This window comes from Lissotriton vulgaris, chromosome 9 (assembly GCF_964263255.1).
Source record: "Lissotriton vulgaris chromosome 9, aLisVul1.2, whole genome shotgun sequence".
Lineage (NCBI taxonomy): Eukaryota > Metazoa > Chordata > Amphibia > Caudata > Salamandridae > Lissotriton > Lissotriton vulgaris.
In genome coordinates, this window is record NC_141697.1 from 497,320,241 (window position 1) to 497,334,844 (window position 14,604).

Consider the following 14,604-nt stretch of genomic DNA (forward strand, 5'->3'; position numbering starts at 1 on the left):
GAAGTTTCAGGCTGTTTTTTTGGGGCAGTGGAGGCAGAGGATCAGTCTTTCTCTGGGATGGTGGTATCCAGAGGATAGCTCTGGAAACGTTGATGGACCGCCCTGTTGATGATGCTATTGCCCTACCGGATATGCAGTTGTGTTACTGGGAGGCTCACTTGTTGCTGATCAATGACTGGATGTTTGTGGACCGGGGGAGCCAGTCCTAATGGCAGGCCAGCAGGGATTGGAGCCACATGGCTTCATGCAGTGGATCTATGGAGTGGAGAGAGTGTCAAACCTCTCAGAGCCAACTGCCTTGGTTGTACGGACCTGGTGGCGTACGACGTGCAGATAGGAATGGGTGTGTTGGTTAACCCTGGAGACATCATTCTGGGACTCATTCTGGGACTCATGACGTTGGTGGAGCTTTGCAGGATGGTGGGTCACACCCAAAAGGATTAGATTGGCATCTTCAAGGTGGGGTATCTTTGGGAAGCAAGGATTGGCTGACATTCGTTGACCTGCTGGACTAATCTGAAATGTCAGGGGGAGGTTCTGCGCTACCTGCAAATTAGGTCTATCCTGACATGGAGAATCCCATGTCATTAGGAGTTGGAGGACAGGAGCCCATCGAAGTATCAGGCGTTGGCTGCCGCTTGACGACATGCTGTCTTGCAGCTATATTCCACACTACTTAGTAATAGTCTGACCCCTTACGGTGGCTGTGAGAGCACTGGTAGAAGGACTTGAGTCATATAGAGGATGTTGAGTTGGGGCGGCCTGTAAGTACCCGAGGAGGTTGCTATTCGAGCGGAGTTCCGGCTCATCCAGCTGAAGCTGCTGTATCGGGCATACTTCACGTGTACGCAGCTATAGATGATGTGAAGATGTGACTTGGATTGGTGCCTGAGGGGCATTGGGCAGCAGTGTACACTGACATTAGACAAAGGATGGAACCCTGAGATAGATACGCAATTAGCTAATGTCAAACTGTAGACTGTGGCCTTCCCAATGAAACTTTAATTCAAATTGGTTGTATTTGCCCCTGTCTAATATAGGAAATGCAAGCATTGTTGAGATCTACCTTTATTTAACAAGAAAGTGGAATAACGCAATGATCATATGCAAATATGGAGATATTTTATTGGTCACTGAAAAGCCCAAAGAATTGATGATGATTATTGACAACTGAAATGCTATTTTTAGACTGTGTTTATTTGATATCAATGTTTTTAGTGAGGCACGTTATCCTAAATTATTCACACTAAAAGTAGCATGTTTGTTTGAAATTGATAAAATTTTAGTGGGCTTCCCTTATTTTATTTATTTGTTCTTATATATTTTTCTCTGACCGATCTTATTAACTACTGTGACTATGCTGTCCAAGTTTTAACGATTGTAATGATTTGTAATAATCTGAAGGATCCAGGTTCTACGTTCTAGACTTACTCTGGATTCCCAGGTCAATGGCTCTTTGTTACCTGCTTTAAAGCGTGGGCGGGAGAAAAATCATGAGCCAATTATTCATTACCATTACTGTTGCCCTTGCTACTAAAGGAATACAAACTCTAGATCCAAAGTTTAGTGCGTTTATTACAAAGCCTAGAAGAGTTGAACATACAAGCACTTCAAAATAAGGGTGTAAAAGTACATGGGCACTAATATAAAACCAAATCTACGGGTGAAATTTAGGCAGTGGAACATACCCAGGAAAATCAACTCTAAAAACAGTACGAAGAAGATAACTGCACCAATATCAATAGCCCCCTTCATGAGTGGTTCGTAAGCAAAAACATTAGTCTGTCCCTACAATACCACTATTGTGACATCCCTACATAGGATTTTCCAGGCAAGTTGAAGAAAAGGTGTCAGCACGTGAAGGCTTTTTAAGAAGTGCACTCATGTTGAATGGGTCAAGTAGCATAAAGCTACAGAGCTCATTCCAAGATGCTCTCTCCTCTCAAGGCACAGAAGAAGTCCCCGGACTCTGTCCCTAACCCCAACACAGAACTCATAGGTCACACCCCTCATCACATCACAATATCCCCCCATCCAGCTAAACACCTCCTCATAGGTAACTTCCCATGCAGCAACGGTGCTCCCAGGTTCTTGCTCGGTGACCATGACTCCCAAGCCTTCTCCAGCGAGAAAGGACACCATCCCACAATATCAGTATCACTTGTTCAAATGTAACTTCTCTGTCCTAAGCCTAACTCCTAAAAAAAAGTGATATTCTAACTAACAAGGATGAATTTTTCCACATGCAACAGAAATGTGAGAAAGAACAGATTCTGTATACACATGAATTCTGCTAGCAAACCCATCTAGAGAGCAACAGGGAGAAATACACATTAGGCCTACCAAAATTCGGTCACCATAAGAAACAACATGAAATTTCATTAAGCACTCATATATGTGATCATTATCACTGTGCACACTTAAATCAATGTGTTACATAGCAAACAAATTATCTCTTGTTAGTCACATATGAAACTAATCACATTAAGGCTTTAATCAAATAGCATGTGATTACAATGACAATTTCTCCAAGATGTATGAAAATATAACTAGCACTTCACTTTACACGTTATTACCTTACAGGATTTAATAATGAAATGTTAACACAACAAAGGATTACATGTGTTGGTGCGAACTACTCAGGATTATAATGCACCCCTACAAATGACAATGCAAAATCGTGCTACATCAGTCCCTCCTCTTATGACTAGTGTCATCATGATCAGTTTGCATCTCCCTGCAGAAAGAATCAACCTAAATAGAAGTTGTAGCCAGTCTTCCCTGATGCAACTCTTCTAGGTTCTTGAGATTCTCATAGTGACTGTCCTGCAGTCCCTCCATTCTCCTCTCTCACTGCCTAAGAGAATGCTCAACCTGTCTTGAATTATGGCACGTATAAGCTCTTATTGCTCCCAGCAAAAGGATGACACAAATCACAACTAATAATATTGGTTTCAAGAGATGTAACCAAGAAATCCCCTTCCAATATTTGCAAACCAACTTCCACCCTTTCCAAATCCCTTACCAACTTTATCCCAAATTCCCTCTGTTGCCAAATCATGTATCTCAGTAATGCTACTTATATACTCCCTCAGATCCTTAATATGATCAGGGATATAAGTACAGCACTGTTGAACCCGCAGCATTTTACAGGCTCTCCCTTCTTTTGCTAACACATCTAAAGCAAGACGGTTTTGCATCACCATAACTCTTATCGAGACCATCTCTCCATCCACAAGTAACAAAGACTGAGCCATATCTGCTGACAACTTATCCACAGTAGTTGATAACCTTCTAATCTTGATGTCATTCAAAACCACTCCCAAACTTGCTATCATTGCTCTAAACACATCTCCAACAATCTCTCCTACACTTGTATCACGTTTCCCTCTATGGGACGGCTTCCATTCCAAAGTTCCTAAACCATCAACGTGATTTATCTTGGGAAAAACAACAGTCACATAACATGTGCCATGCCAGTTCGGTGGCAATCTAGCATACTCTGTCCCACAAAGATTTTATCATCATAATATGTTTGTACCTGTTTGATGCAAAGTTACCCTTGCTGCTCTAAATCTAAAGCTATTGGCCCATAACTCCCTTCAGCCTTGTGTGCTAACTTTTCTTCGGTCAATTTAAATTTTCCCTCCCTTTTGTTAAGCTTAACTGCTAATTGCCTTTGTCCATCTTCTACCTGATCTACAAACGTATTTTCTATGTCAGTCAACATACATGTTAAATTTTGTGTATGTGCATAAGCCGTGTCTAACATAACACTAGGTATGAAGTACTTCCCCATCCTCTCCTCTTGTTAATAATAATCATACTTGTTCAGGTGCTTATAAGCTGGAACTTCTGAAAGCACCACATCGTATTTGGAGAAATAGTACTCATAATGACCCTCACCATTAAACATGCTAAGCAATAAGCTACAAGTGATACAATACATCAGAGGCAGGTGATGGTAACTGATACACTCCTCAACCGACGCTGATCACTGCTTACACACATAACAATCTCTCATATCCATCATATTTACATGCTCATATTACAACTTTGCATAAGTATTCAATGTATAGTTACCTTTAGACAAATCTACATGCAACAAGCAACTAGTTTGATCAATCATAGCACTATCAGCCCCTAATGTACCCTCTTTGGTGCTGGAAGTTTTAGGTGTGGATGCCCATTGTATTCCCACCCCATCAACCTCTGCTTGATGTGAACTTTTAAAAGACATGATAATAACTACCGCTATAACTACAACCACTCCTACTACAAGTGTACCTATCACACACTTTGCTCTATAGTTTGAATTTCCAGACTCCAATTTTAGGTGAGTTTTAGGTTGCCACAGCAAAAGAATCAATGCAAAGTCTCTTTCTCTTCCTCCTACACAGTTCCTTGAAGTCGTGGAAACAGTTTTCACAGTCCGTCACCCAACTATGTACACAGTTCGAAGACTTCCCTATCCCTCCTTCTTCTATTGAAAAATCCCTACATTTGTTCTTCTTCTGGGCCTAGATTATCTTCTTTTGAACACAAGCTTTTTTATTTACAGTTTACAGTTCAGTTGATATCCCTTATAAGATCAGAGGCAATTTCATCAATGACATGCTGTAATCTCCTGAGCTGGTGGCTGATACGAAAAGTCAGAAATGAAATATCTTGCAGAATCAGGCTTCGCAAGAGGATCTGGGATGGTCAATGTCAAAACTCTATTAGCCTCTACTCCAGGGACCAACAGTTCAATCTCAATTATCAGTACTGATGCGCTGCGGCTAACTCGTCTGGATCTCAGCCTCCCGGACCTCACTGTTCCTGGCATCTGTAATCAGATAAGTGCACTCTGGGGTAGCCTATCTCTGGCACGGTACTCTTACTCTCCTTCTCAAGCTTGCTTGTGCCTGCTCTGTGTCGCTCAGCTCCGATTCAGACATTTCAGATACAGTAGCAAGGTCTCATTCAGGTGCAAGTCTCAAGTTCTTCCTCTTCTGTCACAGAGGCCATGATTCTCTTGTGACTTCTGCTCTCCTGCACTGCATTCGACTACTTTCCACACCAGCCTCTTCAGCTGAGTCTGACTCTATACCACTCACAACGTTACCGTATCCTTCAGAGTCAATATCTGGACCTTGTGTAGCATGACCCCCCTCAGCTCGATGTTGAGGGTAACCAGCCTCGTCATGAACCCCCACAGCTTAGCTTGCCCTCCCTGGTGGCCTTGAAACCACGGCTGGATTTTGTTCGGAGAGAGGAGCTGTTTGTTCTGATGGTCCTGAAACTCTACGGATATGGGAGTTGTGTGAATCCAGTTCGGCAAGCCTCCGCACTTCACAGGTGTGTTCGTCACCAAAATCACCTGGTACTGACCTTGCCAACGGGCGTCAAGACAGTTCTTCTTCAAATGTTTCAGGACCAGTAGCCGGTCAACTGGACACAGGTAAAACCAGAAGTCCTTAAAAGTTGGTGCAATTGCAGCTTCAACCTGGTGAGACACAGAAAGGAACTTGTCAGCCAGTCCTTTGCAATATTCAAAGCTGTGGATGGCAACGCTGGCAAGTGCATTGCCCTCTCCATCAATATCTCGTGTGGCGGGATTCCTGTTCTCCTATCTGGAATGCTATGCAAACTCATCAGCACCAAAGGCAACGTATCAGGCCAATTCAGAGACGTCAAATAGCATACTTTCGCCATTCTCACCTTGAGAGTCCCATTGATTTGCTACACTATGCCAGACGCCTCCAGTCTGTAACTACAGTACAATCTCTGATCAACCTGTAAAGCAGTACACAACAGCTTCATAATCTCACTGTCGAAGTATGTTCCTCTATCCGACTCCAATGCAGTTGGAAATCCGAAATGCCGATTGAGTTTCCTAAGAAACAGATTTGCTACTGAGAGAAAATCACACCTTCTAGTTGGATATGCCTCTACCCATCGTGGAAAGACATACACCACAACCAAGATGTACCTCAGCCCATTGCACCTAGGCATCTCTATGAAGTCAAGGGGGATTCTGTTGAGAGGACCCCCAACTTCCCGATTTGACTCAACGCAACCACAATTTTCTTTCCAGCATTCATCTGTTGAAACGTAACACACCTGTGGTACACCGCTTCAGCAAACACACGAACCTCGGGTTAAACCATGTTTGTCTGAACACTCTCACCATGGCATCTCTCCCAATGTGAACTGCTTCATGAACCGGCCTTGCCATAGGGCTCAGTAAACAATCCAGCAATATTGCTCTTCCATCTGTTGAACCCCAAATACCATAATCTCTTTTCTCACAACCTACTTTGATTCAACAAGCTTCTTCTTGGTCTCACACTTCTCCCTACAGACGCTTGACCTCATCCCAAGTTTCTGCTATGGCTAATATCATGCTGAGCTCGGTTCTCCCTATGCTCTCTCCTGAATAATCTCCATTGAAAATGCAAGCATGTACGGCACAAAAGCGTGCAACTTTATACACATACCTGTTGCCTAAACTGATGAAATCCTCCCCTTCCCATGAGGAGCACATTTTACCATGTCTACTTCCATTGCCATTGCAAAGCTTCCAACAGTTGTCTCACATATTCCCCATTTCTGGTAGGAGATCCTGATGACGTTAAGAACCCCCTCTGTGACCATAGCTGTCTGAAGTTATGAACCATGCCAAATCCATAATGTCTATCGGTGTAGATGGTGACTCAGATTTGATCAGATCGGGTCTATACTGCCTGTAAACAAGCAGCTTCTTGACTCCAGAAATGGTACAGACAGCAAACGCTGCTCTCAAATAACCTGCATTGTCTCTTAAACATGAACCATGAACAACAAGAAGGACTTGGTCTGACTCAGGCAGATGTTCATCAACAATGTTGGGGCTCGGTTTGGTACAACATTTAGTCACGTCCAGACTGTCATGGTCCTCACAATCTTCCCCTTCAACATTTGGAATAGGCATCAAAGTAGTAGGATTTAACACAGAACATCTTTTCAAGGTAGCATTCTCTGAGGCCAGTATAACCTGCTCATAACATGAGAGTGTGTTAGTGGTCAAATTCTGTGTTTTGGTTCTCGTCCTCACAAGCTCAACTGAGTGTGGAACACAGACAGTAAGAAGATGACTCATCACAATGCTTTCACATATTTCAATGCTAGCACAAGTTGCAGGAACAGATCTGAGACATCCGGGCAACGTTGAAGCTACAGAATCTAATGTAGCTGAGAAGAAGGCTTCTGGACTACGAACTCCTCCATGTGTTTGAGTGAGTACAAGCAGTGCACAACATATCCCTCTCACAGCAAAATAACAAAAATGCTTTGTTGTAATCAGGCATTCCTAAAGCCGAAGCGTGACATAGGCTTTCTCTCAGCTCCAAGAAGGCAACCAAACAGTCGTTATCCCATGGTACTGGATCACTCAAATCCTTGTGCGTCAATCTCTGCAAAGGCTTTGCCTTCAAGGAAAAGTTGGGAATCCACTGTCAACAGTAAACAACCATTCCCAAAACATCCAGACTTCCTTTTGTGAGGTATGCACATTCATTTTCATGAACGCCTCAATGCGGTCTGGTGACACCTTTCTCTTGCCTTTCTCAATGCGATGAACCAAATACTGGACTTCAGGCAAACTGTAATGAAGTTTGCTCAGAGGCACCTTGTGTCCATTTTGTGCCAGGTGGTTTAACAGAGCAATGGTATCAATTCTACAAGCTTCCTCAGTCTCTGAGGCAATCAAAGGGTCATCAATGTACTGCACAACAACTGGGATCTGCGGCAGTACTAAACTCTCAAGGTTCTTCTTCAGGATATGATTAAAGATCGATGGACTCTCAGTATATACTTGTGGGATACGACACCACGTTGACACGTGGTTTTCAAGCTAGAAAGCAGACAAATCGAGAAGAAGGCTTTGCATAAATCAATCACAGTAAACCATTTTACTTCACAAGGGATTTTAATAGGAGCACAGATGGATTCGGTACCACAGGACAACATGGGATCACAATTGCGTGGACCTTTCACAGGTCCTGCACAATCCTGTACTTTCCACTCTACTTCTGCAACCCCCTTATAGGTGAATTGCACAGTCTTCCTATGCTCTCTTTCAGAATGCCTTGCACAATCATTGACTCAATTACCAGTGAAATTCCAGCCACCATTTCCGTGGTCAGCTTGTACTGAGGTGTTCTTGGGAATTCAACATTTGACTTGATCTGTATCTTAACTGGCTCAACTCCTTGAATCAGTCTTATCTCTTCTCGCCTGGAATCCCACACCACCTGAGAGACAGAATCTCTCAAGCAATATGGCAGGTCATCCACTGTTAGCAAGGGGAACATCTCCACACAGAGATTCCGGTTCGCCAGTTTGATTGCTGTGTCAACATCGTTAGTCTGCAACTCTACTCCTTATGGCATGCAATAGATGGTGCAATTCAGCTTACACAAGAGGTCACGTCCTAACAAACAGACTGGACTCAATCGCACACACCACAAACTGGTGTTTATCCTGAAATGTTCTTGTTCTCACAGGTATCTTGTCTGTCAACGAATTCAACATTCTCCTAATAACGACTCCTTCAACTTGGATAGAGTGTCCCGAAAGGGGTAGGTTTGGGACTACTGTGGACCTCACAGTAGAATAGGTAGCACCAGTATCAATCAAGAATTTAATGGGATGATATCTACCTCTGCTTCCACATATGCTCCCCTCTGGTCTACTTCCTAGACTGCTCCAAGGGTAAAGTCTTCCTCTCCCTTAGGCACCGTCATTGCCGTGGATCTGGATCATACTCATCTGGTGTTTGGATGAAAGGCATCTAATGATACGCTTGGTTACCCTGTAAAATTCTTGGAGGTTTGGGTACTTGTACTTGCTGACTCGGACCTCCTCATTGACAGATCTAGGTCTTGTCACAGTATTTATGTTTGCACTATCTCCTCATCCTGGAACTGATTTGCTGGATTTGCTCAACACTCGAGCTTTCAATGCCTGATTTTATGACAATAATGACAATCAGTGGTCTTCTTTCGAGTACCAACATCCACTCTTGTGTTGGGGGTCTATTCCTCTCCCTCTTCCCTGTGAGTTGACAGATTCTGGGTCCCTCCATGACTATTTCCCTGCATTCGACCCAAAGTCCCCCCACTCGTCTGTGCTTCATCCAGACCAGCATCAGTTCATCCTTTATCCTCCTGTGCTTAGAATCCACCTCATCACTACAGTATCTGGCATATTGCAAAATGTCATCTACAGATTTGTTTTGCCAGCAAATCAAATGCTGTTGGATTATGAAGCTAATCTCTGGTCTCAGTCGTAACACAAACTTGGAAACAAACTGTCCATATCCTTAGGGTCTAGAGTATTCAACCCACTGCACTGCTTAAAAGTTTGCAAGAACCTTTCATAATAGGCATGTACTGATTCCTTGGGCTCTTGGGTGGTTCGATATATCTTGGCCCAATTGATATCTTGTGGGGCAATCTTAGACTGTAACACTGTGATTACCTGCTCAAACTTTTTCATGACCAAAGGTGAAGGACCATGCCTGATAGGGTCTCTATCTGGTTCAGCAGATAGCCAAGCACCAGCGATTTTACAAGCGGACCACAAATCACTAGGGACCACAATATCAAATAGAGTGTTCAAATCAATCCACAACACTTTTGACATCTTTACAAAGCGATCAACTTGTTTCCACCATTCAGCAGGTTTCTCCCTCAGCTGAGGAAAATCATTTATAAATGCTGCCAAACCACCCCTGCTCCAAGGCACATGCACATACCCTTCTCTCGGTACCTCTTGCCATGGATAAGCCTCTACTCCTGTTGCCCCTCCTCCCAGAGGCGACGTATCTTCTATTCCTTTTCTGACACTTTTTTCTTTGACCATCTTTCTTCCCACTTGTCAAGCATGCTCCATGTGCGTATCGCTGCAACCAATTCTCGAACATGCGTTTTAAAATCCCATTACCCTTTTCTCTTCCAATTCCCGGTCACTGTAATTTAAGCTATGACTTCCCTGCAAAATTTTCATTTTGGGTAGATCGGCATCATACTTCTGGGCCAATTCTGTCAGTTTCTTAATTGCACGCCATGCCTTACGTGTAACGTCCTTCAACACAAATAGCAGCTCATCCTGCTCATAAAGTTATATCCTTTCCAAGGGTAGGCTCCCTCTAATTATCTCATCTGTCTCTGCTTTCAGCCTCACTACGTCTAACAATTTTACCTTTACTGCAGCCATGATTGTTCCCTGACTCAACACACTACTCTGTCCTTCTCTTTCACTTATGTGATTCCGCTGACAATTTCCTGGTGCTGTAGTCTGCAAAACATGCTGATCTCCAGAACCTCTATGGTCTGAACCTAAGTCTGATATCCTTCCAATGGGTCCTCTAACTGGAGCTTCCCACATCCCCAAAGCTGAAGGTGAATCTGCAAGTGACACTGATCGTATTGTACTAGACTCAACACCCACCCTCAAAGGGGCTGCGGTTGCTGGTAATGGATTAGTAGTTTCTACAGGCACCAAAAATGGACCATTGCCATCCATTGTTCCATTTCCCCCGAGTTGACCCTCTCTCCCAGCCTTGTCTGTGGCTGACCACTGCTTTCTCCTAAACTTGTGCCATACACTGAAACTCCAGGTCCAATGGTGTTCGGTTCCATAAGGGCTTCTGATAACCGTAAAGCAGCATTGCCTTCACTTGTCTCTGCACCTCCAAGAGCTGCCATCCATATTCCATCTGTCCCTGTTGAAATCTTCCCCACTACTCTCACACTAGGGCCTGTCTGCAGCACTACCATTCTTTCCGTGCTCACTGCATTTGCCAACTCTTGTCTCCCTTCTTCAGAATTTAGATTGTATGGTGGAGGATGTTCTGCTAATAATCTATCTAACAAGCTGTCATCTGTGTCACTCTCATCAACCCCATTCCTGTTCCGAGCGTCTCCTTCCTTCACTAATGGTAGGTACAATCTTTCTTCCTTAATGGTATCTACTATCCATCTCTTCAAATGTGTTTCCCATTGCGCATCCTGGTATGCCTTCATCACATTTTTCATCCTTCCCTGACATCTTTCCCTATTTGTCGCCTGATCTGCTCGCATCCAAGCATCGAATTCCTGAAACTTTGTTGGTCTAGGTGGGGCCGTATTGAAGACAGCACTTCCCTCAATTGATATAGTACGCCCAATTGAAATGAACCATAATGTGGAAAAGCCAAATCTCCCTCTTTTTCAGGAATCTTGTTCCAATTTTGAAGCCAGATTATACTATGGAGACCTGCATTCTTGGCCATGTAATGTCCTGGGGTATCCTCAGGCGGTGCTTTCTCACCCACTAAAGTTACCACTCCCCTATCTCCCATACAAAGATCTCGTGATACTTTAAAGCATCCCATGATTAACCTAAATTCTTCGCAATGACAAGATTTACTCACTTCAACTTACTGATGACAATCAACCAATCCCAGTGTGGTGTTACACCAACGGACCTATCACAGCGCTGCACACTCTAACGTCACTTTTCCCCCTCACAGCAGTTCACCCTCCTTCACAATCTCACCTTACACATTAACTCTCGCAATCATAGAAACAACTAATTGTCTGCCTTACTACAAGATCGATAGAATTCAATCACTCAAGAACATTCATGCACCATGACCTTTGATCTGCGCTGACCACTCGAATCGCTGTAGTCCATCTCTGCACACAAAGCTTTCCATCCTATTCTAACAAATCCACACACACAAAGTTCCCTGTCATAGGTGGGTTGTCGAGAGCTCTTCACGACTTCCGAATAAACCAACGGCCAGACAATTACAACAAATCTGTGTTTTCTATACAGAAAATGTATCCAGGTTCATAAGCTACTCTTGAGCCCGATAATCAAAACAAAACGAAATGCAGAGACTGCGAGCGTCCGGTGTGAAACCACATTCACTCGACTCTCATTCCAACTCCGCAAGAGATCACACAATCAAATCATTCCTGCAATCTAACACACAACACATCCCTATTCATACTTACTCCACCGCTCATCGCTGTTCTCACCGCACCGTCAATCTTTGTCGGTCTCCACCAAAGTCCGTTGTTCTCCGCTCTCGATCACTGGGCTCTCTTTCTTATGGGGCTCATTGGGTGAAAAAAAATTCTAGGATTTTCTAGATTCTCCCCTTACTTACGAGGCAACCATCCTACTCTGCTACCAAGGAGAAGGTGCCACATTCTAGACTTACTCTGGAACCCTTGGTCGATGGCTCTTTGTTGCCTGCTTGAAAGTGTGGAGAAGAGAAAAATCATTAGCAAATTCTACATCACCATTACAGTTACCCATTTTACTGAAGGAATAAAAACTTCAGATCCCAAGTTTAGTGAGTTTATTACAAAGCCCAGAAAAGTTGAACATACAAACACCTCAAAACTAGAGTGTAAAAGTACATGGGCACTAATAAAAAACCAAATCTATGAATTAAATGTAGATGGTGAAACATGCACAGGACAATCATCTCTAAAAACTGTATGCAGAAGATAACTGCGCCAATATCAATAGCCCCCTTTATGAGCGGTTTGTTAGCAAAATCATTAATCTGTCTCTGCACTACCACTATCGTGACATCCCGACAAATGACAGAGCAAAATAGTGCGCAATCAAATCAAACAATAAAGACTTACTTACAACACTGGTGCACACACTCTGGGGGTGCCTGTGGGTCAGGACCTTCTAGGAGGGGTTTTAGGGTAGGCTCTCAGGGGGTGGTGGGGAGACCCTGGTGCTCACTCCCTGGTTGATCTGTTTGGGCATTTGTGGTGAGTTGACTCTGGAAAAATACACACTTTAGCTCGCCAATGTAGCATTGACGGTGGCCAGGAGGGACATGGTGCGGCATTGGCGCTGTGCTGTGCTTCCGACATTAAAGGACTGGGAGACCAATATGGAGTGTTGCCGGTGGGCAGAGACACTGATCTACTGGGAATGTGGCTGTCCTCAAAAAATAACAAAGTTATGGGATCAATGGACTGACGAAGAAGGAGCGTGAAGTGAGAAGATTCAGGCGGAGAAGAGAGTCTAGGCTTGCTGGGGAGCTGGAAGGGTCTACTGGTGCCATCCTTGACATTACAAACTGAGGGTGTATTTACTACAGTCTGAATCAGAATGACATTTATTTTTTTATTGACAAGTCTTCTGTATATGTGTGATGCAGCAACCTGGGGGTTTAGTTGTGTTTGTGAGATATTTTAATAAAAATATATATATATATATATTTTTATAATAAAAGAAATAGCTGCCTACATTTTGGAAATTCCCACAATCATAAGTGGCATCTCTGCAGGTGAAAATATACAGTTTCTGCCTTTATGAATCAGGTATACCTTTACGTACAGCCTAAATCTTTTTCCTTGCCAAAAACTGATTTACATACATAAAAAAGCTTTGAGAAGCTAAGTAGGGAACTGCAGATAACTCATTGTTCTATCACTAAGGTAAACTGACCAATAATGCCCTCTAGTTTACCTTCCTTGCATGTACTGCTATCATGATTGAAAAGGGTTTGTACTAGTGATGTATCATCATATTGTTCCCCGAAATAATGCCAACAAAAGTTCACACCCGTATTATCTGCAAAGAGATAAAACGTGCTTGCTACTGTTTACTAGAGCAAAATGTTATCTTGTATTATAGTTTCTAGTTTTATGATTTCTCTTCATCTGTAATTTGTCTGCTTCTTTTATGGGGACTTCTGTCTAAATAAACACATGAAGTGATTCTTCTGTTAACTGTGATCATAATCAAAATTTAATTGTATTTCATGATATTTACTTTGACCTTTCATTTTTCAGAATAACGAGTGTTTTTCTAATTCAAATATAAATCCTACAACATCTGACCAAAAAGATATTGGTAAGTGGAAATATTACCTATTTCTTTGGAGCATTTGTCTACTAACACAAGAATCCTGCAATTAAGTGATTTAGTGGATTAGATTGTATTCACATTCATTATTTTGTTGTTATAATTCACCTCTACAATGGGATATCTTCTATCAAACTCAAAAGTGGATGGAGTTTATATAATGGGGCATGTGACTTACCCTTTGTCTTAGTAAAGTCATGCCCCCATGAACACTCACCCAGAATTGCCAGTAGCAATTATGATGGGACCCCCTCAAAGTTAAACTACGGCCAGGGAACAGAGGGGAGGATAAAGGACACAACAAAGAGAATAATGTTCCCTCAATGGCCACAATTTTTCAATACAGGTATACATCCCATTCTTAGTATAACATAGGTGACAGATCCACAACAAACTTTTTTATTTTCTTCAAAAAATATATGAAGCTTTTTATTTTCAATTGATCATTGCTTTCATGTTTTTATATTTTTTCATAATATTTCAATTATAAGGAACATTTTATCACATATCTCACATTTCATAAATAATTTTATTGTTTCATACAATCGAAAAAACATAATATGACAATAACTATATACACAAACAAACAATTTACCCAAATTCATGTACCCCTGGTGTCACACAATCAATCACAACATACTAACACAATCATACCCTCACTACATTCAAAACCACAGCATCTGAAAAAAG

At 42.5% G+C, this 14,604-nt stretch overlaps 1 protein-coding gene across 1 annotated transcript in view; it reads left to right on the top strand.

Annotated features, from left to right (window-relative positions):
- C9H14orf39 (chromosome 9 C14orf39 homolog) overlaps window positions 1-14,604 on the top strand; it is a 1,344,786-nt gene that overhangs the window by 1,279,641 nt on the left and 50,541 nt on the right. The window contains exon 16 of the mRNA XM_086939475.1: window positions 13,842-13,902. Within this exon, the coding sequence (XP_086795601.1) occupies window positions 13,842-13,902 (61 nt within the window). The remainder of the gene's footprint in view (window positions 1-13,841; window positions 13,903-14,604) is intronic.